Source organism: Dasypus novemcinctus, chromosome 2, assembly GCF_030445035.2.
Source record: "Dasypus novemcinctus isolate mDasNov1 chromosome 2, mDasNov1.1.hap2, whole genome shotgun sequence".
NCBI classification, from domain to species: Eukaryota; Metazoa; Chordata; class Mammalia; order Cingulata; family Dasypodidae; genus Dasypus; species Dasypus novemcinctus.
The window spans coordinates 181,311,963-181,338,111 of NC_080674.1; the positions used below are offsets into that span (position 1 = coordinate 181,311,963).

At 43.4% G+C, this 26,149-nt stretch overlaps 1 protein-coding gene across 2 annotated transcripts in view; it reads left to right on the top strand.

Moving 5' to 3' along the window:
- KCNIP1 (potassium voltage-gated channel interacting protein 1) overlaps positions 1 to 26,149 on the top strand; it is a 401,890-nt gene that overhangs the window by 363,581 nt on the left and 12,160 nt on the right. For both annotated transcript variants that reach the window (XM_058282082.1, XM_058282091.2), the window contains exons 2-5: positions 18,257 to 18,381; positions 19,776 to 19,845; positions 21,513 to 21,583; positions 22,112 to 22,219. In XM_058282082.1, coding sequence (XP_058138065.1) covers positions 18,257 to 18,381; positions 19,776 to 19,845; positions 21,513 to 21,583; positions 22,112 to 22,219 — 374 coding nt within the window. The remainder of the gene's footprint in view (positions 1 to 18,256; positions 18,382 to 19,775; positions 19,846 to 21,512; positions 21,584 to 22,111; positions 22,220 to 26,149) is intronic.

Below are 26,149 nucleotides of genomic sequence, written 5' to 3' on the forward strand. Positions count from 1 at the left end.
GTCAGTAGTAATGTTCTCCATTTCATTTCTGATTTTAGTTTATCCTCTATTTTTTTTCATTGTCAGTCTAGCTAAAGATTTGTTGATATTATTGATCTTTTTAAAGAACCAGTTTTTTGTTTTGTTGTTTCTCTCTAATATTTTTCATTCTCTATTTCATTTATCTCCACTCTAATCTTTATTTCCTTCCTTTTTATCCCTTTGGGTTTAGTTTGCTTTTCTTTTTCTAGATGTTCTAGTTGTGAGGTTAGGTCTCTGATTGGAGATTTCTCTTCTTTATTAATGTAAGCATTTAGTTGAAAATTTCCCTTTCACCACTGCCTTGGCTGCATCCATAAGTTTTCATTTGTTGTGTTTTTGTTTTCATTTTCCTCAAGATAATCCTACTATCCCTTGTGATTTCTTTTTTAACCCATTGGCTGTTTAAGAGTGCCTCATTTAACTTCCACATATTTGTGAATTATCCAGTTCTCCCTCTGTTATTGATTTCAAGTTTTTTTCCACTGTGGCCAGAAAAGATAGATTGTATGATTTCAATATTTTTAATTTAATTTATTGAGAATTGTTTTGTGACCTAACATACCTGTCTTTGAATTTAAGTTGAGCCTTTTATATGGAGCATATAGGTTAGTTTATGCTTTTTTATCCATTCTGCCAATTTCAGGCTTTTGAATGGAGAGTTTAACCCATTTACATTTAAAGTATTTATAATGCAGGACTTTCTTCTCCCAGTTTGCTATTTGGTCTTTGTAAGTCTTATATCTTTTTGGACCCTTCAGTTAATGTCTAGTTTCATATTTATTTTAAATTTTGGAGTCTACTATTTTGCATCTCTTTTCATTTCCTTCTGTATATATTTTTTCTCATATTTTCTCTGTGGTTACCCTGGGGCTTAAAGTTAACATCCTAAATCTATAACAATTATGTTTGACTTGATACCAACTTAACTCCAATAGCATACACCTACCTGAATGTTTTCTGATGAGAAATCAGCACTTAACCTTATTGAGCTCCCTTGTACATAACACTTGGCTTTTCTCTTGCACTTTGCAGAACTCCCTCCTTATCCTTGGCATTTGACAGTTTGACTACTATATGTCTTGGTATTTTCCTTGAATTATCCTGTTTCTGTTTCACTGGGTTTCTTGAATGTGCACATTCATATCTTTTGTTAAATTTGGGAAGGTTTCTGCCATTATTTATTTGAATATTCCTTCTGCTGCTCTCTCTCTTTCATTTCCTTCTGAGACTCCCATAATGCTTGTACTGGTATGGTTGATGGTATGCCACAGGTCTCATGACTCTATTCACTTTTTTCATTCATTTTTCTTTCTGCTCCTCAGCCTATATCATTTTAATTGTCTTGTCTTCAAGTTCACTGTTTCTCTTTCCTGCTAACTCCAATTTACAGTGAAACCTTCTAGGGAGGTTTTTGGTTTTGTTTCATTTTTTTTCAGTTATTGTGGTCTTCAACTCCAGTATTTTTCTTTGGATCTTTTGGAAAATTTCTATCTCTTTATTAAGATTCTCATATTGTTCAATTATCATTTTCCTGATAACCTTTCATTCTTACTGTGTTTTCCTTTATTTCCTGGAGCATATTGAGGATTTTTTTTTTAAGTCTTTGTGTAATATTTCCAAAGTCTGGTCTTCTTCATTGGTGGGCCATTATTTACTGTTTGTTTGTCCTATAAACTTTCACTGCATTCTATGCATTTCAGTATTTTAAAGAGTTAACTCTGGATTTCTGGCCTTGAGCTATCTGTTCTTTAAGTGTATCCAGGTACTGATAATGACAGAGATTTCCTTGAGTGCCAGTAGCTAACAAAAATAAACAAACAGAAAGAAAACATCTTTAACAGTCTTCCTAAATTTGCCCTGTGTTGGCCAGTGCTCTCCTTCAGAGTTTAGCCCTCCTACCAAGATCATCCCAAGGCATCATCAAGAGCAGCCCTCTTTGTCACTTCTAAAGTCTTTTCTAAGCCTATGTTTCCTCCTGGACCTGTGCTTGCTTGCAGGAATTTAAATGTGCCCCTATTCCCTATGAAATAGTCTGTCTCCTCCCACTCCTGGGTTCTCTATTGTATGAGTTAATGCAGGTAAACCTCTGCTCCAGATTTCTTTGACTTAATTGTTTCTTATACTTTCGTTGGCTGACCACAAGCTGCTTCTGCCTGTAGGGCACGTTCTGGAAGGGTAAACCAGAGGTGAATTTCTTGGTTCAGTCTTTCAAGCTGCCACCCAATAAACTGGCCCAATATACAGGCAGCCCAGTATGCACATAGGGGTTACCTTGCTCCCTCAGCAACAAGGTGAAGGATGCACAATGGGAGTACAGGCTGGTTGTACACCTCACAGAGGAGGGGGTAAGGGAGGGGCAATCAGGGGCATGACAAGCTTATGCCATTTTTAAAGCTGCATTTTCTTGATTCAGCCCTTGTCCAATTACTGCAACCCTTTAACTGCTTTCCAGAGTTCTGAGGAAGATGGCTCTGCCAGTTTTTGCTGGTTATTCAGAGATGCTGTGGGGAAACAACATCTTATGCTGACATCTTAGTCCTCTCTCCATCATTCTGCACTAGCCAGCCTCTTCTCATCCTTCTAGGCTCGGTGCCAGTGCTGCTACAGAAAAGTCTTGCACTTATGTTTAGGTCCTCCTCTTTCAGTTCCTGTGACAGCCAACGCCTTTCCTTCATGGTCATTTACTCAGTTGTAATTTTTAAATTATATGTTTATACTCTGGCCCACCCAAGACTGGGAGCTTCATGAGGGCTGGATGGTGTATGTATAAAATCATGATTATGAGCACTGATTCTGTAGCCAGCCTGCAAGGGTGCAAATCTCAGCTGTACCTCCCACTGGTCTTGCCACCTGGGCTATACCTCACTCCTGCTCACTTTTTATTGCCCAGCACAGGTCACATGGGCTCACCTAACTTTAAGGGGCCAGGAGGCTCATCTAGACATGCACCAGGAAGAGGGAACCAGAAATACTTGGAGACAGCACTAATATGATACCACAATATCATATTTTGTTTGGAAAAGTTCTCTTCCACAAAACAACACAACAACCATTAGCACAACACAACACCAACTCTACTAGATCAGACTTACCAGGACCATATTTACATTGAAACAAACGAAATCTACCTACCATGATTTCATGCAAGATGTAATGTTGTTGAACATCTTTTTTAAAAATATAAAAAGAAATGATACACATAGTTTTAAAATAGTTAAAATGGTACTTAAGAGTATAAGGTGAAGAGAAAACATGTCCCTCCTCCCCCCAAGCTCCCAACCCCATAAATCCATAGAAGTGATTGTTGAAGACGAAAAATGTTTCAGGACTTGAGATGATGCCTGGGAGGTCTGCAACGGCTTCAACTGCAGACATGACTTAAGATGTTTGCATTTCTCGTGTGTGAGATTTAATTTTCAAAGATCCCTACAATCCAAATTAATTTTATAAACCACCTTGAGACTTAAATGAAGAGTAGTAAGGCTGTCTCACAGGCACAGAGAGGAGTTTGGAAGGGCCAGAGCCTCAATCCAGGAAGTCCCATCAAGGTATCACTCCAGACCCAGCGGCTCCCACCCACCACTCCCCAGATTAGACAGCTTCAGGGCCCTGTGGCCCACCAAACGTATTCACAAAATTACTCGGGTCCTTAATCCAGGTCATTCATCCTCTTAAACTAAAAAAGTCTTCCAGCTGGCCCTCCCCCTTGCTGCCCAGGCTATGGAGTGTTGGGTGGACTCAGATGGAGGAGTCTGGTGTCTGGCTTGCTGACAGACACACAACCAGAAAGCCCCAGGAGCAGCCACAGGGGAAGCCCATAAGATGATCTCCTTGTGGTCCCAGAGCATCTGCCCATCAATCCCTTATGACGTTAGTCCTCACTCTTCCACTTCCCAACTCTTTAACCTCAAGGATGTCTCATAAAATTTGATTCCACTTTTCCTAATAAAATGGTAAGAGTAATATTAAACTAATAATAAATATTTAATAATAGTATTTGAAAGCTATGGGAGGATTAAATGAAATGACCTAAGTTAAGTATATAGAGTTCTCAGCTCACAGGTAGTGCTCAGAAAATGTCACCTTTTCTCTTTCCTCCCTGAGTCACAGTTTTCTCCTCTATAAAATGGGAATAATGTAAAGGATTACCATACAGGAGCTAAAGGATGAGAAAAATGCTTTGGAAAAAATAAGGATGAAATGTGCTGAGCCCAGAGCATTTAAGTATGTCCTGTTCTTGATATGCGATGTTAGCATCCCAGAAGCATACATCTAAGGCCTGATTCCGTACAGAGGTTCTCTCTAATCCCGGGCATTCGGTCTCCTCCGTATGGCTTTTGACCCAAAAAATGACATTTTATCATGTTTCTAGACTATCACAAGACACATGAAAGTTCCTTGGAGAAATGTGGGGTTGGGGGAGAGGAAAGGGTCTTAAACATGTATCGCAAATTCAGGTAGGTAATGTAAATAAGTGACGACAAATAGCAGCTGTCCCTTGGCCTTAGTGTTGGAGATGTAATAGGGAGTAGTGGGGATTGTGGTTTCCTAGAAAACACATGCCCTGTCTAGTAAGCAGTTGCTCTTCAGCTCCAACCAATTTTTGTCATGTGAGCATGTAAGCTTGTGAGCCCCATGTGGTCACAACATCATATTTCAGACAGAAGTCCAAAATCCATATTTCCCTGTGAAATAGTCTAACTTCTAATGTTGGCAAATTTCACACTTGGAAGGCCTGAGAAAACACTGTACCCTGTGGGCTACCAGATTATGATTTTTGCAGTAAACTGTCAAATGAAGGAACTAGTTACTAAAATTAGCCAAACACTTCCCAAATAGTCCATTGGCTGCTATCTCGGGACTTTTAATGTATTTCCTATTTAGCTCCTTATATCTCTATACACTTTATCAAATAATGAGCATTCACTAAGTACCTACTGTGAGAGTAGCTACTAGACATCACGGAGGGAGTCAGAGGTTAAAAATTAAAACAAACATAAACAAAAATAAGTGCAAGACACAGTTTCTCACCCAACCTCCCCCATATATTAAAACTACAAGACCAAAAGGTAAATTTTGATACCTGCTGCTCAGTGAGTGCTGGAGACAACCAGGGCTTCAGGAGTGTGGGGAGAAAGAAAGCTTTCAGGGTGGTGGTCTGGGAGAGCTGCTCAGAAAAGATGGCACTTGGGCCAGGCTTGAAATGAAGGCTGGGATTGAGGTCAACTGACCACACACTCCGGCAGTAGTAACACAAGTAAACTGTGCAGCTAGTGCAGTGGAGGCATGCCGGGGAGTCATGGGGAATCGTGCTGGAAAGGTAGACTGGACCCTAAAAGTAGACCCTGGAACACCAGCTGTGAAATCCTAAAGATTCCTCAGTCTGGCGGGTTTTAGTGAAGTGACCCTGATGACAAGAGACCCCTAAGCCCCCTTATTTCTCCAAGACCCCGGGGGTCTCTCCAGGTCCCACTCTTCATCTCTTGCTTTTTATTTCAATCTACAAAGAATCGATTTCAACAAGACGGAGCTTCCCGAAACCCAGCCTCATGAAGCCTGTTTCCTTAGGGAAGGAGGTGCTTTCAAGGCAATGATCTTGATGCTGAAACAATTCAGAGAGCCAGCAGGGCTTTGAAACAGGCAGTATTTCCTTTTCTTTTTTTTATGAAGGTTTCCATTTTACATTTTTATTGGCCCTCCACCAATTGCTCCTGGGCTCTCTGACGGGATGTGAGATGCGCTGACATTTATAGAAATCAATACATTAATAAATCACGAAGTTCATAATGCCTGATTTGCTTCTAAATGAGACAGAACTATTATCACCATAAAGTTGCACATAAAATATGCCCAATTGTGATGTATTGTATAGTCTAATCAAAGGCATTTGAGTGAATAACCTTTCCCCAAAAGAAGGAAACAATCAAAGCTGAATAACTTCATTAATAATTCAAGGTATGTCTGCCAAGGCTTCATTTATTAAGTGCACAGTTAAGAGGCTTCCGAGCTGAGTCCTGGAGAGGATGACACTTGACATCTTCTCCCTGCCTCTGGGCAGGCAGACGTGCATTCTCAGATGAACTGGCTGCAGTCCTTGCATTTGGCAGTTCATGTTCCAGTTGAGGGTAATGTCCAATTCCCCTTTCCAGCTAAGAAATGGACCAAAACAATACACACATCTACTCTCTGGATTATTAAGGGCAGAGGACATGGAGTCATATAATAACTCTAGGGGACGGGGGAGCTGGAAATTTTCTCAATGACTCTCAGTTGCTATGTGTATTTACTGATGCTTCCGGCACTGTGTTCTGGGACCCACTGCCCACAGACCCTCTGCTCTGTTCCAGGGCAAACTGCAGACTGAGGCACGTGGTGCTGGTTCATCCCTGGTTATGATTTTTAGGTCGATTTCAGCTAATATAAGAGAATAATATTCACTTTAACCAGTTAATGTCCAGTCTGAACCAACAACTGGATGCCTCATTGACAGAATAAATCACAGAACGAGAACATCTTCCTCCATTGGAGAGAAGCACACTCACCTAGCGCCATCAGAAAAGGCGTCATCAAGGGCCTACAAAGTATCAAACAGAAGTGATTATTGGGTTCTGCTTTTGAACATGACCCTGAAAATCAGCCATCATACATCATAAGAAGGGAATAACATTTTTGAGCACCTAGTGTGTGCAGAGCCCTTTACATACTGTATCTCAGTTAGACTCACAGCTCCCATACAAGGCCGGTATGATTATAGCTTGAATTAGTTTAACAACCATGTACCTCCTAAGGACGGTGAGATGATTAGATCAATTCTAAAATGTTTTCCATGCTCTCTGAGTTCACCAACAGCATTTAATATGAGGATGCATTAACACTGAATCCAGTAAAAGCTCATTTGGCCAACAGTCATTATTTCTCCATTTGTGATTATTGTATGTGAGCTGTATAAGTTTATGTTCACGCTGACAACAAATGAAGGGTTTATTAGGTTGGATTAAAGGGGCTAGACCTTTACCTATGAGATTAGTGTCCAGACCTTTAGTACACTAATTGAAATAGCTAGCGATATCCAACTAGTCCAAAAGAGCAAAAGTGAGGTGATGAGCCAGATCAGAAGAATGAATCATGCATATCACTTTGCAAATCCATTTGCAATGACATCATGGCTGAACTTGGCCATCATGGGAGGATTTATACGAAGAAAATTGAAAAATGGTGTCAATCAGACTTTCCCCCCTCTTCAATAACCAGTTGTTAAACATTTACCAGCACCAAAGCAAGCCCTGAGCTTTGAAACCATCACTTAACAAGTTGTTATCTGGATAGCAGTAAAGTCTTCTTCAAAAAGACTTCTCACACCTTAACCTGACCTTGAGCCAATGAGTTTCCATCAGATGAGACTGCTTGTATAACTTGTGTAAAGATGCATAACAAGAAAATTCCATGCTAACCTGAAATAAGTCCTACACCTGTGGCAATTTTACTTTTCCTTTGAGCAAATCCTTCAATCTCTTTCTACACCTTCATTATTCCATCTTCAAACTAAAAGCACCCTTTCTCCTTAGAGGTCACTTTGCCCTCCTCCTCCTCCTTTGCAATGAATTGCCATCTTAGCTCCTCAGTCTAGAGGAGTAATAAATCCCACGCAATGCACATCATCGTCTTATTTTCTGCAAGATATTCTAGACCAGGGTTTCTTAGCATTTTTGTTCCACTGACCCCTTTGCCAGTCAGGTGAAAACCATGGATTCCTTACTAAGTCCACACAATACTGTGTATTATTTAATAAATACATCACACCTGCCCCAACAGATCCCCACAAGAATGTTTTTTTGAATTTCAATTCAAGCTCACGGACCCCTTGTTAAGAACCCCTGTTCTAGACCCACTCATCCTGAGCAACGGGAAGTCTCTTCCCAACACAGGTCAGACACGACTCATTAACTGGCTGTTTCCACTTGCTGGTAATTCAGGGTGGTGTCCAACTGAGTCCAAAGCAGAACTGGGAGGAGAATTTCCCCCTGGAAACTGAATGCTAGCAGGTGACAGGATTTGGCCCTCATTTGACTAATGGCCCCCTAGAGCTATAGAGACTACTGGGGCTACTCAAGCAAATCATCAAAGGTTTCATCTAGGGCACTTTTTCCAGACAAAAAGGTCTACTCAAAACATCCTGTAGGGGTTTCTGCCTGTGAATGAGAAGCTACAAACAACCTGACAGGTCTACCATCTACTCTGATCATGAACTAAGCTGGACTAAAATGTTGCTGTGGGGGGAAGGTGGCATGAGAATCCCTCACACATGTGGCCTTGCCTCTTCTCCTGAAGCACCTGTTGGGGCTCGTTCTATCTCCCAACCCTCAGGTACGGTACCTCACCGCCAGCCTTTCCCTTGAGTTTGTTTTTTTTTTCAAACTTGATGAAAAATATGTCACTGTTACAGTGTCACAGTAAACAGAACTGTGACCTATGTCACAATTTGCGTAGCTGATTTGGGGAACTTTTAATTGGTGCAATACATTTCTAATAGTTAATTTTACAAGGGATGCTTGACACTCCCCGACCCACATATCCAACCAATGCGCCGATCATCAGGTCAAGTTTAAAACAAGCTGAAAACCCACCCTCGTTCTGGGAGAAAGGTCAGAGGATGGAACTACACTCTATATTAAAGAATTCTCAAGTCATTTGATCTTTAAAATCTTCCATCTAACGCAAGTAGCCTCTTTGAAAGATTTTTGTGTCACTCTGTTTGTTCAGAACATTTTCAGGACTGAGGTATAGATGAATGAGAAATGTATAAATTCAATTTTGCTTAAAAGGGGCAGGAGGGTTTCAAGATTAAGAGAACAAACGCTTGGGGCAAAACATGATTTGAGTTTTATTGAACCAAGAAGACTGAAAAAAAATGTCTGGAACACTCAGAAAATCTTTATCAAGGCTCAGCTCAGCACTCCTGGGACTCATCGTTCAGTTTATAAATTCAGAGCTGATGAGTTGTGTGCACGGTGTGTGTCTGAGTGGGTTTATGACTCACCTCAAAGCCCCAGCTGGAAGAATCCAAATCTCCAGGGTTATACTTAAAAACCAAATGGGACTTTTTCCCCCCTCCTGTGTTCCAGACAGTTACCCACAAGCATCTTCACCCCTGATTACCTTGGGAGAAGTTGTCAGTCAGAAAGATGGTGCTAACCTCATCCAGAACAAACAAATCTATGGTGTTCAGGGAGAGAGAAAAGATCCGCTGTCAAATGCCAGCATGCTCTCACTAACAGTCTCTGCTGTAACCAACATACATTAAGCAACATTCAAAATGAGCCACCGGAAACACTAGAAATATGATTCCAAGAGGAAGCACAGCATTCGGATTTATGCTCACTGTCAAGTAAATTATTTGCAACTCAAGTATGTCATGCTCTTTTAAATTTCCCTCTGGGTACAGGTTTAACAGCATCCCACAAGTTTGATGTGTCACTTTTTCATTATCATCTAGTTCAAAATACTTTCTAATTTCCATAGAGGTTTCTCCTTTGATACATGGGTTAATTGGAAAATATTGTGCTTGATTTTCAAACATTTGGGGATTTTCTAGTTTTCTTTTTGCTATTGATTTCCTACTTAATTCCATTAAAGACAGAAAACATTCTGAATATTTTCAATTCTTTGAACTTTTTTGAGACTGGCTTTATGGCTCAGGAAATGGTCGATTTCGGGAAATGCTCACTGTGCACTTGAAAAGAATGTGTTTTGTTCCTATTGCTGCATGCAGTGCTTTATACTTGCCAAAAAGGCCAAGTTTATCAATTGTGTTGTTCAGCTCTTCCATACACTTACTGCCTATCTGCCAATTTGTGTTATTAGATACTAAGAAGTATTTCTAAATCTCTAGCTCTGATAGTTAGTTTGGCTATTTCTCCTTTTAGTTCTGTCATCCTTTGCTTTATTTGTGTATTCGGAGGCTAAATTATTAATGCATACTAATTTAGAATTGTTTTATCTTTCTGGTGGGTAGACCCTTTTATCATTATGAGAATTTCCTCTTTATCTCTGGTTATATTTTGTTAAAATAGTCAAGCCAGCTTTCCTTGATTGATGCTGGCATAGTGCATCCTTTTCCATCCTTTTGTTTTCACCTTTTCTGTGTCCTTATGCTTGCAAACAACATTTAGCTAAGGTTTGGTTTTATCTGACAATAGCTGTCTTTTAATTGAAAATTTTCTGTATTTGTCCTTGGTTTTCAACAGTTTTACTATGATGCTCCTAAGTATGATTTTCTTCGTATTTATCCTGCTCAGGGTTCATAGTGCTTCTTGAATCTGTATCTTGATATAGTCCATCCATCTTTTTAAAAAATTCTCATTTACTATTTCTTCAAATATTGCTTCAGCATCACTCTTTCCCTTCCTTCCTTTTAAGACTCCAATTACACATATGTGTGAACTTTTAATCATGTTCCAAATGTCCCTTATGTTTTTATCTGTACTTTTTTCTCTCTCAATAGTTCTATTGACCTATCTACCAAATCATTGATTCTCTCTTCATCTGTGCCCAAGTTGCTATTAAATTCACCTATTGAGTTGTTAATTTCAGATAATATTTTTTCAATTCTAGAACTTTTCATTGACTTTTTTGTTTAAAATAAAAAGTGGAATTATCCATCTTCTGTCTGTTTTCTTGAATATACGTCCATCATTATTTGAAAGTCCATGCCTGATGACTCCAATATCTGGATCACCTGTGGATCTATTACTATATTCTATTTTTTCTATCTGCCCTGTCTCTTAGTATATGTGGCAAATTTTCATTGAATAGTAAACATTAATATAAAAATTTGTAAGCTATTTGGGCATTCAACTTCCAGAAGGTATAGAGTAGGGGCAGATAAACTTAATCTAAACAGGAAATGAGTTGTTGAGGCTGGATTTCAATCTTCATAATGACTAGTCTAATTTTTCCTTGTTGATGAGATGTAGTCCTTTAGGGGTCATGTGGAAAGCATGGAGTGTTTACCAGGGATCCTCCTCTCAGGCAGGCCTGAACTACAGCAGTTATTCCCCGGTCAAAAACTCCATTTAGCTCTGCAACCTTTTGGCTACAGTTTTGCTTAGTTTCTCTTGGCCTCTCCCAGTAAAGAATTAGCAAAGTCCTTGAGGGAATAAACAACTTTGCCATCAGGCTTATTTCTCTGTTCTTTTCACTGTGGGATTCTCAGCCCCTCGAGTCCTGCATATCTTAGCAGGACTGATGTCTAATTTTGTCTCCCTGCCCCATAAGATTGCTGAAAGGTATACTCACCTTCTTCACTCTTAGCAGACTCTTTTTGCTCAACTTCTCAACCTCTTCAGCTGTGCCACTAACGAATCATCATATATGTTGAATTGCAAAGCAGCAATGACTGCCAGGCTCACCTTAATGAATATTTCTTCTCTTCTCAAGTTCCGGATGCCTCGATAGCTCTCCAATACCATTGAACAGATGTGATTTTTTTCACCTTTTTTTTCTAGTTGTTCTAGTTATTTAGCCTTCTTTTCTAGCTGGTCTTGTCAGCTCTACTACAAGAGAGCTCTCCAGTCCTGGAATCAGAGGTCCTGTTATGGTTCTTTTGGCTTCAGTCACTTTGCATACACTGTTCCCTTGTCCTCTCTTCCATCAAGATTCATGTAAATTACCACCACCCCTCGACTCCTTCCAGGCTCAGCCAGCCAGGCAACATTAGTTAACAGCTTCCTCATCTCAACTCCCAGTGTCTTAGCCATAGCCACGCTGCTTTTGGGTGATTTGTTAATACAGCGATGCACCATCAGCCCCACATGTGTCCTGCCCCACATAATATTTGGTCCATGCTGTATGTTTTACATGTTCAATTAGCTGACAATAATCAAATATCAGGACATAAACAATCTTTTATCTTTTCTTGAAAAATCAAAAAATCTGGTCTCATTGGGCCTAAATTCCTACATGACAACTGTATTAGTCAGGGCCCCCTAGAGAAACAGAACCAACAGGAGATATCTATAAATAGTATGAGATTTTATAAAATTCCCTCAGCCGCTGGGATCCACAAGTCCAAATTCCGCAGGGCAGGATGCAAACCAGGGTTTCCGATGAAGGTCCCCAGTGAGTTCCAGGGAGACACCGGCTGTCTGAAGCCGAGATGGGACTTCTCTCTTTGAAGGCTGAAATCACTTCCCCTTTTAAGGCCTTCAGCTGATTGGATGAGACGTCATTCATTGCTGACGGCAATCTCCTTAGTTGATTATAGATGTAATCAGGCATCTATGCAATGAACTCCTGATGATTAAAGTCCATGAAATGCCCTGGTATCACAATTAGCCCAGTGCTTGCTTGATCAGACAACGGGGCACCATTACCCGGCCAAGTTGCCACAACAGCCGACTCTGTAACAGCTCCTCCCCTTCCTGGGCATCTGTTTTCTCGTCCTCAGACCCCACTACTCTCTACAGTCACACCCCATCACCTGCATTCATCTAAGTTACCTGCCAAAGGCTGGAGGCCTTTGGGTATGTAACCCCAGGCTATGTGTATGCCTCCCAACCCATCTGTGAAATCCCTGTGGGCAGAGATTATGTCTTTTCTTCTTCATCCCATGTACCTCACACTTTCCTGGCATGCCAGAGCAGGCCAGTCCATATATGTAGAAATATTTCTATGAAAATTCTACCTAATCAGAGAGATCAAGGAGGAAACTAAAGCCAGCATAATAAATTGTTTCCTTTGGGATTCAGGTCAGGAGACAAGAGCAGAAACACTTCCAGATGGATACCCACCTCTAGCACCACTTTAAGGAGCAGTAGGGAAGCAAGCCCCTGCTGTTCAGAGAGGGGCGGGTGATTAAAACATGTTTCAGATGTTGGCTGGGCTTTCTTGCACACTCTTTGTCAGGGGCACTGGTAAAGACAGGAGGAAGTTTAAAGAATTGCTTCCAGAGAAAAACCAGGCTGACCGGCAAATGGTCCTGAAAAGGGCCAGCAGAACACCAACTAGAGCTCCTGTTTCCCATTCTCTGGGACCCTAGGCCCACCCAACTCCACCACGCCCTGATGATTTTCCAGGTCTGATGTCTCATCTTGTGTTTTATACTGCGCATAACAGGATGACCTAGCCTGCAAACACCCTGCCCACGCGTGCTAATGTGCTAATTTTTGTCTTCAACAGTCCTTTTCCTTTTCCACATCTGTGTTACTTACCAAGCTGCAGACAGGAAGAGGGATGCAAAGACTTGTAGATTGTAAGCTCCATGAAGGCAAGGAACAGAATTGTTTGACTCACTGATAGATGCATAGTAGATACCTAATCAATGCTTGTTGAGTGAGTGAATAAATAAATAATCCTGGAAGGTATTCAGCTCCAAATCATCAAGAAGCAGAGGGGGTAATGGGGACCTTCTCATAGTGAAGGGTACCGCCATATCAGCCGCTCTTCAAGTCAAACGTGCAGGTACTTCAGGTACCCACCTGCATCCGTGCATCCTCTGCTGCGCGCCACTCCATCTGCCTTCAGGCTGCATGGCTGCATGGCTGAGGGCATGCTCAGTGAGCCGCTGCTGGGAGCCGTGGGCACTGGGAGGCAGCCCGTTGCTCTGGCCTGTTCTGACCGTGGGAAAGGGCAGGGAGGAGGTCAGCCCCGGCCCTGCCAGGGAGAGGAGCAAGGGCCTCTTGGCATATGTCAAGCTGGTCCGTGACCTTGACAGATCCCACTCTCAGAGCAGCACCTCCATCAAAATAACAGCGTTTTTTGCTTTTTTTCTTAATGACTGGATTTGGTAAAATGTTTTCTTACTTTTTCCTAGACATCGCCTGGTGGTATTACCAGTATCAGAGAGGTAAAAAAAAAAAAAAAAAAAAAAAGTTTAAATTAACTTGACTACTTTGGTCACATTGCTTTCAAAGGACGAGCTTTGTAATCAAGCGTACAGTTTGTAATTTGTCTTCTCAGTCGCCAAATGTCTAACTCCCTTGAAAACAAATCCTACCTATATGGCAACAGTTGGAAATGTTCTTTTAGGGATAAGTTATAGGAAAAGCTCTGCATTCCCAGAGAAACTGATTTATCTCCCCCTCATGGGCCATAAAATTTATGTAAAAGCTCAGAGCCAATTTGTGGCTCAAGTGTAGTAACTGTTTAGAACAAATGACCTGAATTTCTGTATTCTCTTTTTCCCTATGGTCTTGACCTTCTAATCTAATCTACATTTTCTGAGGTAGTTTTTCTTATTACTTTGTCTTTTTATTATATTACATTCACTTCCTATAATCAGCTTCCAGTCCTTTGTGAAACAAAGCGGAATAGGTTTGAATAAACAAACAGTAGATTAGGCGGTGTGAGGCAGGAGAAAGGTAGGCGGGTGGGAGGGTAAGTAGGTAGAGATCAGGGATCAAAAGCTCAAATGCCTGCAGGGGCAGCAGTAAATGAACTATGTGAGTCAGACTGAACAACAAGGGGTGGGAGAGACTACGGAAGCCCAGAGGAAGAGCCACGGCTCAATTCTGGTAGATTGTTGTCTTGTGAGAATTTGAGACCAAAACTGTCAGATATTCCCATTCTCCAAGAGAAATCAGAAATCCAAGCTTTTATATAACCCTCCCATGCTTAAACATTGACATTAATTCAAAAGGCCTATCTCTGAGCTGCCTTCAGCTGGAGGGCCACCATTTTGTAACCTCAAATCTAGTTAGACGGGTGGGTATAAAGTCCAAGTCAGAGATTACATGGGGAAAAAAACCCTTTTTCAGTCCAGGAAGCAGTAGAAGGAAATGGTCCTGGACTTAATAGAAAAGACACACACTAAGCAGAAGACCAAAGAATTGGGCCCTTCAAACTTTCACAGTCAGAGCTTGCCAAGAGCAGGACTATTGCAAGGCTGGTGGCAAATCAACTTGTAATTTGTGCTCGAGGGGAGCAGAAGCCACTGTTGCAGCACATGAAAGCCAGATCTGATAAAAGGAGGCCTGGGGTAGCTGGGTTCTAGGTCCTACTCTGTCACTGACTGGCTTTATACCCTAGGACTCAGGCAGAACCAGCTAGTGACAGAGTATGGAGGAGACGTTCTGTCAGAAGGCTCATGTATAAAAGAGAAAGGAACTCACTGATAGTATAGGCCAAGCTGCGGTTAGGTGCATTCTCTTCTTCCTGAGATGGTCTAAAACTTTAGTCACATGCTCAGAAGAACCTGTGTTCCCAAAACCTTAAGGACCACTTAATCTGAATCATCTGCTCCAACCTCCCGTTTAGTCTGAGAATGTCCTGTGTAGCATTCTCTACATTCTCTCTCACCTTAGCTACCTCCAGTGGCAGAGGAGCTCATCATCTTTTGAGGCACGCAGTTAGAATATCACTTTTCTGTTCGGGCACCCATCTTCCTAACATTCAACTGGGGAGGGCAAGGTCCCCCACTCTCCACCACACACAAGGTGGCAGGGAGACCACAGGCATGAGAAAGCTTTACAGATTAAAAGCACTTTACAAACGGAAGGTATTCTAATATGTCCATGTGATATAGTTATTGCCGTATTATTAAATCTAGGTGAATTCTGAGCCCTGTCATCCAAATCAATTTGATTTAACAACTTGCTCATCATTTTTAATAACAAAAATAATGAACACAAGTAGTCACTTTTGGCCTCAGAGACTGTTAACAAACCTCAGAAGAAACTGTCCAGGAGGCCCCCCCTTGCTAGTTTCTGTTTCCTCTTTCCTTGAAGTTTCCTCAGAATATTTTTACAACGGCCAGAACCATGAGGCATTAAAAGGGAAAAGAGTGCTGGTCTAAATTTGGACACTGCTAGAAGATCGCTACAATAGTTTAAAGCAGTGTTTTCAAATAGCAAGCCATAACACATGAGAGTCATAACCAGCACAATTTTTTAAAGGAATAGCTTAGCAGTGAGAATAGAGCACATTGCACATTAGTGAGGGAAAGTATTATTTCATGAAACTGTTGCTTCGAAATATGTCATAAATGTTTTGAATCTATGTATGTGTATACTGGATTGTGATGTAAAATATAGTTCTTGCCATGAAATGCAATAACCAAAAAAAAAGCTCAAGAGTTGTTCGCTTAAACCCCTAACACCCACATGCTGCATCTTGAGCTTCAAAGACATGAATTTCCTTCCCAGACTGACGTTACCACAGCCTGACAATTAAGAGAGTGATGAAAAAAAACAAAACAAAACAAACCAAAGCTTGGTAGTCAATATTCAAGTGTTCATATATTACAGAAGCTGTTTGATATGGAAATTGATCTGGTTGCCCAGACAGCAAACAAATTATTTATTAATAAAGTCCAGTTTTACCTTAATAAAGTGGGTTTAATATTTGATATTTCAATAATTACTTTGTGCATTTTTAATAAAGGCCATGGTAAGTAAGTGTTGTTTCTGAGTCAGAAAGTTTCTCTCCAACATCTGCAAAGAGATTTCTCTCTACTTGTGAGGGATTCATTCCCAGGAAGACAAATAGAGATAAAATGATACTGTAAAAAATTGTTTAAGTTTTTGGATAAGATGTAGAAAGGTATACCAGACACCTCCAAAACTAAGTCATTTCTTGCAAAATACAGCATTTCCATCCTCTTTGCTTACATTTTAATATGCATTTCACCTCTTCTCACACAGTTGCATTCTGTGCATTTTTTGCACAAGTGCTAATAGAGCGAATATGAGGAGATTTAAACAAACCATTGATTTCTATTTTTAAAGAAGTTAAAATATATGTGAGCTTTCTGAATTCGACTTATGTGGCTTTTCATTTTTGAGAATTGGTCCTTTGGTTTACATAGGATCACTGCAGTGTTCAGGTAACTGCTACTTAACTTGTTAGCGACAAACGTAACTATAACGAAAGGCTCTGTAAGAATTAGGGGGAAATTGGCCCCTTGCAGCTATGTTGTATGAACAGCATATCTCGTTTATATTGAATAATCTGCATCCCCACGCCTCTCCCAACGAGGTGGTATGAGTTGCAGTCGGGAATAGTCACCCACTTATTCCACCTCACCCTTGGAGGCTTCCCCGAGCCGTTGCCTTCAGGAACACGTACAAGAAACAAATGTACTTTGATGGATTCCTTTTGTACTGGGATCAAAGTCTCGGAAGAAAAAATGACGATTGCAGAGGAAATCTGTTGTAAGGTGGCAAGCACTAGTTAGGGAAAGGCACACAATTGAATGCACTGGCTGGCCCTGTTCTCAGAGGCTGTATCTAAGTCTCACTCAGGGTCACTGTGGGATGTAGCATGGTCTGTGCCTGCTCAATTTGGCCCCGTTTTTGCCAACACAGATTTACAGGCAGTCGATTTACGGGATTTGCTAAAGTCTGCATGCCAACAAGAGGCAGAGAAGGTTAGATGGCCACTGATTCTTGATAGGAGTGAATTGGTAGAAAGCATTCTGGCAGGGTATAGTGGAAAACACTCAAACTTTTGTGATGGTAAAATATGGGAAGTTCCACTTATTTGGACTTCATGACCCTTCCATGGGAAACAGGCAGATTTCTTGCTTTAACTGACTTATAGATTTGCCTTCTATAGTACATATGGGAAGAATAAATTACTACTTAAGACAACTGTTTTAGACACCTTCAAATGCTTCTGAAACTTTCATTTACATGAAGTCGTGCTCTCTTTTAGGGTATTTTCCTATTTTTTAAGGACAGCTAGTAAATATTGTACAAGAGTAAATACATTCAAAATTCTTCAATTAATTTTTAATATTCCATAACTTGAACTCCATACTAAGTCATGCTAGCCTTCCCCTAGCTGGCCGAAATAATGAGTGTTGACTCTGGTTTTTACATAGATGTGTTTCCCATTGCTGTTTGAAGGGTGTTTTTCATGCTGTTCACTTAACCTGTGTCTCTGGTCATCTGAAATATCCAGGATGTTCTATGGGCAGCAATTTGAATGCTCAAAGACGTTAATTTGGAAGGGAGGGAACTAGTTACATCTGACTTATTTCTAGCCCTCCTGACCTCATCTGCACTTGGAACATGTTTGTCTCCAGCCCTGAAGCTGCCCCCCATCTGGGGTCTGACACACCTGGAGAATGACGCGGCAGGGAGGTGGGGTTCAGGGCAGGGCGGTGGCCTGCAGTGCCACCCCAGCCCACAGCCCCCTCAGCCCCGGGCACGGCCCCACTCTTTTGACAGCCCAGACCGAGGGCTGACAAGAGGGACCACCAGAGCCAGCGCTCCAATGCCATCTCCTCTGGTTCCAGATAAGATCGAAGATGAGCTGGAGATGACCATGGTGTGCCATCGGCCCGAGGGACTGGAGCAGCTTGAGGCCCAGACCAACTTCACCAAGAGGGAGCTGCAAGTCCTCTACCGAGGCTTCAAAAATGTAAGACTGCACAGCCTGCGACGGCGCCAGGCAGGATTTGCCACTTGGCGCTAAGCTCTCCCAAATGCCGGGGGCCCCGGGAGGGAGCGCTCCCGTTCCTGTGGTTGTGCGAGGAAGGCCAGTGCTATAGCGGGGACACGGGAGCGGGATCGGGTGTCGGAAAGCAAGGCTTCAGGAAAAGATGAGGCACTCTCAGTTCAGTGGATGGTGAGCTGGACTGCCCAGGAGCTCTGCAGGGCGGACCATCCTGGCTCGGGTCCGAGCCTTAGTGCAACACGTCCACACTCTCGGTCTTGTTGGCGCCCGCAGAAGGAGGGCCTTGGTCTGCTGCCTCTGCTAGCCAGGATCACAGAGACCGACGTGTCAGCCTGAATGCCAACGCGCGAGGTTACCACGTGAAACAGGACTGTCAAGGGCACCAGACCCTCCGCCCCTCTGCGGGTCCCTTCTCTCCCTGTGAGCCACACGGGGGAGCCAAGTCATAACGGGAGGTGGGGTCAGAGAACGCCGCATTAGTTGGCCCACAGTTTCTTCATAGATGTTGAGACATTTCTGTCTTCTCAGGCCAACTTTGAGCTCTCAGAGCCTATCCTGAGCATTGATTTTTTTTTTTTTTTTTTTTTTTTTTTAAGTTTAACGCGCAAAGGGCAATCTTAATTCCAGATCCTGGGCTGGGTGTTCACGGTCACGCGCTCTGCAGGTGCAGCCTGTACAGGTAGAGCTTGGTGAATTCCAAACTGGTGAGAGTCCTGATGTTCTCCCAGCACCTCCTGGGAGCTACCTGACGGGTGCCAGGATGCCTCTGCCTTGCCGCAATCGCCGTGATTGCCCTTGGCATGTGCCTGTTCCCTTCTATCATGGCTTCTTTCCTGACGATCTGGAACAGGGGAGTTATGAGCAGACAGCTGGATGGGAGCCAGGCCCTGTGGGGAGGGTGCTCAGATGGGCACTGGGTGGGAGAAACAGCCTCCCGGGACACTGACCGGCATCTACCGCGGGCTCAGTATGACAGTATCTCATCGATTAAACCTTACGACAGCCTTGTTGGGGAGGTACCATCAGCCCCATTTCACAGGTAAGGACGTTGAGGATCAGGGTCTGGCCGGTCCAAGGTCACACGGTGTCCAAGCGGCTGAGCCGGGATCCAAAGCCCAAATTCTTTCCACTTCATGGTGCCCCTTCCCTGATGGGCATCTCATCATCCTGCACGACAGTTTCCATCTTAAGGTGGTGCCCGATCGCTCACCTTGGAGACGGGGGACATTCACAGGCGGTTGCCAGTCCCTGCCCACGGGGGGTCACGAGGAGCCCTGGACCCCTGGGTTGGGCCCAGCGTACGCCAGCTGGAGGGGGCCCTCCAGGGGCCTCCCACCGACTCTCCCCCCATCTCACAGGAGTGCCCCAGTGGTGTGGTCAACGAAGAAACTTTCAAACAGATCTACGCTCAGTTCTTCCCTCATGGAGGTGAGTCTGACTTTTAAAAAAGCTTCTGTTGAAAGTGGCCATGGCGGCTGCTGGGGGTGGGGAGTGGGAGGAAGGATGAGGTGTGGGGGCGTTTTCAGGACTTGGAGTTGTCCTGGGTGGTGCTGCAGGGACAGTTACTGGACACTGTATGTCCTTCCATGGCCCACTGGGTGGACTGTGGGAGAGTGTGGGCTATGGTGTGGACTGTTGACCATGAGGTGCAGCGGTGCTCAGAGATGTATTCACCAAATGCAATGAATGTCTCATGATGATGGAGGAGGGTGTTGTTATGGGGGGAGGAGTGGGGGGAGGGGGGTGGGGGGCATATGGAGACCTCATATTTTTTTAATGTAACATTAAAAAATAAATAAAGACAAAAAATAAAATAAAATAATAATAAACAAACAAAAAAGCTTCTGTCCAGCTCCCACTCTGGCACCACATTCACTCTTCTTGATCATCTGACCCCTCCTGATGGTGGGCGAGAACTCGGAGAAGGTTACCTCCCTTATTATAATAAAATGTGGACCTCTCTCAACTGTTGGCAGAAAGGAGCTCTGAAAAAGGATCCTCTTAAGTGGGTATCAGCATCCCAGATCAGGCAAGTGAGTTTCAGAGAGGTTAAGCAGTTTACTCAAGATCACACAGCTAGTGAGGTGCATAACTACGATTAGACCCCGTAAGTGTCTGACGGAAAACTTTGTCATGCTGGCTGCACCACTGTGCCAGGCACTTTCCGTTCCTTTCCTGAAAACAACTGAGTCAAACTGGAACTTACCAGAGACTATAAAATAAACTAACCCCAAAAGATGCAGGAAGCATAGGCTGTGCTTATGAAGCCAGGGGAATGAGTGTGCCAAGTCCACGGCACCCACTCTGAGGCCTGGCCTGACGCCTGCAAGAACCTGCTCTGGCCTCCCCGGCCACATGGCTGGCTCCTCCTGTGCCCTCTGTGGGTCACTGGCCCCTCACGTTCTGCCCCCAGGAGCCATCTTCTGCACACCCTGACCCCTTCCCTGGAGCCTGGCAAAATGGAAATCCAACAGTCCCAAACACTTCTTGGGCTTTTCATGAGTCACTTTCCAGAAGACTGATGGCCTCCCCAGGGCTCATACCCAGTGCTCGGCCCCACTCCCTGCCCAGCGGTCCCAGGCAGGCCCAGAGAACCAGAGTCGATTGAGTTCTAGCAAGCTACTGCTTATTTTTGAAGTTTTGACTATGTGGCAGGCACCTGTGTAGTTTAATTTCCTTTCTCAAAATTTTCAAGAGCTGTCTTGCCATATCCCATTTTACACAGAAGGGAAAGCTGAGCTCAGAGAGGTTGGGTTAGATGCCTGCTGTCACACAGCTATTAAAGACGGAGCTACTATCCAAGCCAAGGTCAAGTGCGTGCCTACTCTATGGCAGTGCCCGGCTCTCAGAGCATCTTATCCATGCAATCACCTGGTATGACACACAGAGAGGCAGGGACAGAGGAGGGTGTGTCGTGGCTATTGCTAGAACTTCCCAAAGAAGTGAACCCATTCGCACTAGTGGTCTCTCCCGCTCCATAAGTTTCCCTCTCCGTCACCCCTCTTTCTTGTAGACATCCTGCCTCTGTCTTTCACTGCTCTCTCCCCCTGCAGAGCCCCTGCTCCCCTCACCTGCCCTCCCTCTCTGCCTTGCAGATGCCAGCACGTATGCTCATTACCTCTTCAACGCCTTCGACACCACCCAGGCAGGCTCCGTCAAGTTTGAGGTATGCTTGTCTCCTACTCGCTCTGAGGAGACCCTGGTTCCGCATCGCCTCTCCCTCTAATCCACGGGGTGGTTCGGGAAGGGCTGCATCATCAGATGCTCCCAGGCAAGACAAAGAAAGCTGTATCCATTTAATAAGCATTTCCTGAAGAAGCAACTGTCCCTCACCCATCCCCACCACCCAGGAACTTTTTATTTGTCAAGAAACGAATAAGAGTTTAACAGCTCACACGTACACTGAACTTCCCGTGTACCAGTCTCTACCTATTACTCATATAATCCTCACAACAACCCTATAGAAGGTTACTATCACAGTTTACAAAGGAGGGAAGTCTCGGGGGGCTTCCCCCAAAGTCGGGGCAAGGCGGGGAATAGAAGTGGGGAGCTCTTCACGGAGCTCGGTCCTACCCTTCAGGACACGAGGAGACCAGGGCGAGACCATTCCCATGAAGTCGGACTCAGGGAAGGAGCTTTACCCCCATCCCACGGCTTTGTGGTAAATGTCGCTTGTACCTTTTCCACTTCTCAGGACTTCGTAACTGCTCTGTCGATTTTGCTGAGAGGAACCGTCCACGAGAAACTAAGGTGGACGTTTAATTTGTACGACATCAATAAAGATGGGTACATTAATAAAGAGGTAAGTGTCCCGAGGACTACAGGAGCACCTAGTGTGAGGATAAAATTGTTGACCAGGAGGGATCTAGTTTGGGGCTAGCAGAGATGGCTCCTGGTAAATGGAGAAGCCCACCTCTGACCTCCCCCTTTGCCCCAGAGTTCTGAGGGTCTCAAGAACAATCAGGCAGCTTCGTGCTTACTGGTGTCGATCGCTGGTTTTCACGTAAAGAGTGGCTTTTCCCAGGGGAACTTATATTTTAATGGGCTAATGGCCACAAGTTAAAGCTAAAAGTTGGAATGGCAAAATTATAGGCATTACCTAAAAAAAAATAAATGAGAGTTTGAAGAGGAGGACACTAAAATTGTGTCCTATTAGCCTCTACCTATTTTGTCTCCAAATAAAACCACAGAAGAAAATGATAGATGGCACAGCCATCTTTATAGAAATCCTCGCAAGTCATTTCTGAATTGTCACTCCTTGACACTTTTAGAGCTTTGCCGTACTTATGGGGTATAACCAGTGACATACCCACAGGTCTACCGAAAACTCACTTTGGGACACCTACCGTGTCCTGTGAATCAGCTGCAGCTTGAATTTAGCCTCCTGTGACACCGCCCGCTGAGCGAGGGCCCTGTGCCAGGCACCATGTGGGAATGACTACATCTCTAGTCCCACCACAGCCCTGCCAGTCCCCTCCTTATGGAGAAAACGGACGCTCAGAGAGCTTGCCCAGCTTGCACTTCCCATCCATCCAGTCATGGATTGACTCAATACAGATCTGAAGCTTATTAGGTGTTGTAAAGGCTGGAGAAAAAGTGGGGGGAAATCAGAATAAGCTCCCACTTTCCTGGAGCAGTGTAGAGAGGTGGACAATAAGCAGGCAAAGCATAAATTAACAGGATAAGGAAACAGGTATGGCTCAAGCAAGTGAGCTCTTGCCTACTACATGGGAGGTCCCAGGTTCAATTCCCAGCACCTCCTGGAGAAGATGAGCAAGACAGAGCTGGTGCAACAGGCTGGCACGGCGAGCTGATGGAACAAAGAACCGCAATGAGAGAGGCAACAAAGCAGGGAGCAGAGGTGGCTCAAGTGACTGAGGGCCTCTCTCCCACATGGGAGGTCCCAGGTTCAGTTCCCAGTGATTCCTAAAGAGAAGACAGGAAGACACAGAGAGCAGACAGCAAGTGCAAACAATGGGGAGGAAGCAAATTAATTAATTAAATCTTAAAAAAGAACAAACAGGCTATTTTGGCAGGAGAGGTAAACAGAAGCCTCTCTAAGAAAGGGTTACCATACGGAGTAGGCATGCAAAAGCCAGGAAAATTGTTCCTGGCACAGGAACAGCCACCAGAAAAGCTATGAGACAGGACAGGCTTCGAGTATTCCAGAGACAGAAAAGCTGCAGGTTGGGGAGTGAGAGAGAAGAGTGGTGCAGGATGAGTGGAGAGGCCAGCAGAGCCAGAGAGCCCAGAGGCTGAGTCAGGAACCTGTATTCTATTGACAACCTATTCAATGGACCCATTTTTTGAAAGATGCAAAGTACCAAAACTGACACAAAGAGAATTAGAAAATCTGCATAGTTCTACTGCTAGTAAAGAAATTGGATTCACAATTCAAAAACCAGAAAGAAAAGTTTAGGCCCAGATGACTTCCTTGTGACTTCTAATAATACCAATCCTACAAAAATTCTTTTAGAAAATAGAGGAGGAACGGACACTTCCCAACCCATTTTATAAATCCAGCCTTACCCTGATTCCCATACCGGGAAAAAAGAGCATTGTAAGGAAAGAAAACTACAAATCAGTAAACCTCAAGAACACAGACACAAAAAACTTTAAAAAATATTAGCAGATTAAATCCAGTAATATATAAAAAGGACAATACACTGTGACTAAGCCGTGTTTATACTAGGAATGGTATAGGTTGATTTTACCTTCAAAACTCAATCAACAATATTTTCAGTGTTAACAAAATAAAGAAGAAAAACAATATATCAACTCAATAGATACAGAAAAAGCATTTGATAAAAGTCAATACCCATTCATGGGTAAAACTCTCAGCAAACTATGAATAGAAGGGAACTTTTTCAATCTGAATCAAAAATCCTATAGTTCATGTCATACTTAACAGTGTAAGACTGAATTCTTTCACACTGAGATTGGGAACAAAGCATGGAAACTGAAATCAGAAGGAAAAAAAAAAAGAAATCAACAGGATAAAGATTTGGAACAGACAAATTAAAACTGTCTTTATTTGGAGTTGACATGATTGTGTTTACAGAAAATCTTAAGGGGAGGTGGACTTGGCCCAGTGGTTAGGGCATCCGTCTACCACATGGGAGGTCTGTGGTTCAAACCCCGGGCCTCCTTGACCCATATGGAGCTGGCCCATGCACAGTGCTGATGCACGCAAGGAGTGCCGTGCCACACAGGGGTGTCCCCCGTGTAGGGGAGCCCCACGCGCAAGGAGTGCACCTGTAAGGAGAGCCGCCCAGCGAGAAAGAAAGTGCAGCCTGCCCAGGAATGGCGCCGCACACACAGAGAGCTGACGCAACAAGATGACGCAACAAAAAGAGACACAGATTCCCGTGCCTCTGACAACAACAGAAGCGGACAAAGAAGACGCAGCAAATGGACACAGAGAACAGACGACCAGGGTGGGGGGGGGAAGGGGAGAGAAATAAATAAATAAATCTTTAAAAAAAAAAAGAAAATCTTAAGGAATCTACAAAGAAACTATTAGAAATAAATGATGTTAGCAAGTCATGAGATAAAATTTCTACTTTCAAAAATCAACTGTATTTCTACATACAATGAACAATGGGAAAATTAAATTAAGAAATAAATACCATTTGTAATATCACCAGAAAACATAAACTACCTTAGGATAAATTTAACAAAATAGGTTCACAACTTATATACTAGGAAGTGGGTGTGGTTTGAGGACCGGCCTCCAGCCTACCACGTGGGAGGTCAGTGGTTTGGTTCCCGGTGCCTCCTAAAGAAGACAGCGAGGGAAGCGACTGTGGCTCAATCAGTTGGGCTCCCGTCTACCATATGGGAGCCCTGGGTCCGTGTCCCGGGGCCTCCTTGTGAGGGAGGCTCGCCCGCCAGCACCTTGGAGCGCCGCCCAGCCCGCAAGCACCACGGAGAGCAGACTTAGCAAGGTGATGCAACAAAAAGGGAGACAAGTGAAAAAATACACAGAAGAGCACACAGCAAATGGGCACAGAGAGCAGGCAACAAGCAAGCTGCAAGGTGGGGTTGGGGAATAAATTTTAAAAAGAAAAGGAAAAAGAAGACAGCAAGCTGGCACAATGGGCAGGTATGGCAAACTGACGCAACAAAATGATGCAACAAGAGACGCGAGAAGAAAAACATAATGAGAGACACACCAAAGCAGGGAGCAGAGGTTTCCAGTGCCTCCTAAAGAGGATGAGCAGGACGGTGAGCTGGTGCATGACATGCTGGCGCGGCAAGCTGATGTGACAAGATGACGCAACAAGAGACACAAGAGGGAAAAAAAACATAATGAGAGACACAGCAAAGCAGGGAATGGAGGTGGCTTAAGGAATTAGGCACCTCCCTCCCACATTGGTAGTCCTGGGTTCAGTTCCTAGTGCCTTGTAAAGAAACAAGGAAGACAGACACAGCAAGTGCAAACAATAATGGGGCGGGAGAGATAAATAAATAAAATAAATCTTCTTTAAAAAAGACTTACACACTGAAAACTACAAAACATTGCTGAGAAAAATTAAAGATCTAAATAAACATATGCTCATGGGTGAGAAGACCTAATACAGTTAAGATGGAGACTTTCCCAAATATGATTTATAGATTTAACATAGTCTTCATCAAAATCCCAGCAGGCATTTTGTAAAACTTGATAAGCTGATTCTAAAATTATGTGGAAATGCAAAGAACCTCGTATAGACAAAACAACTTTGCAAAA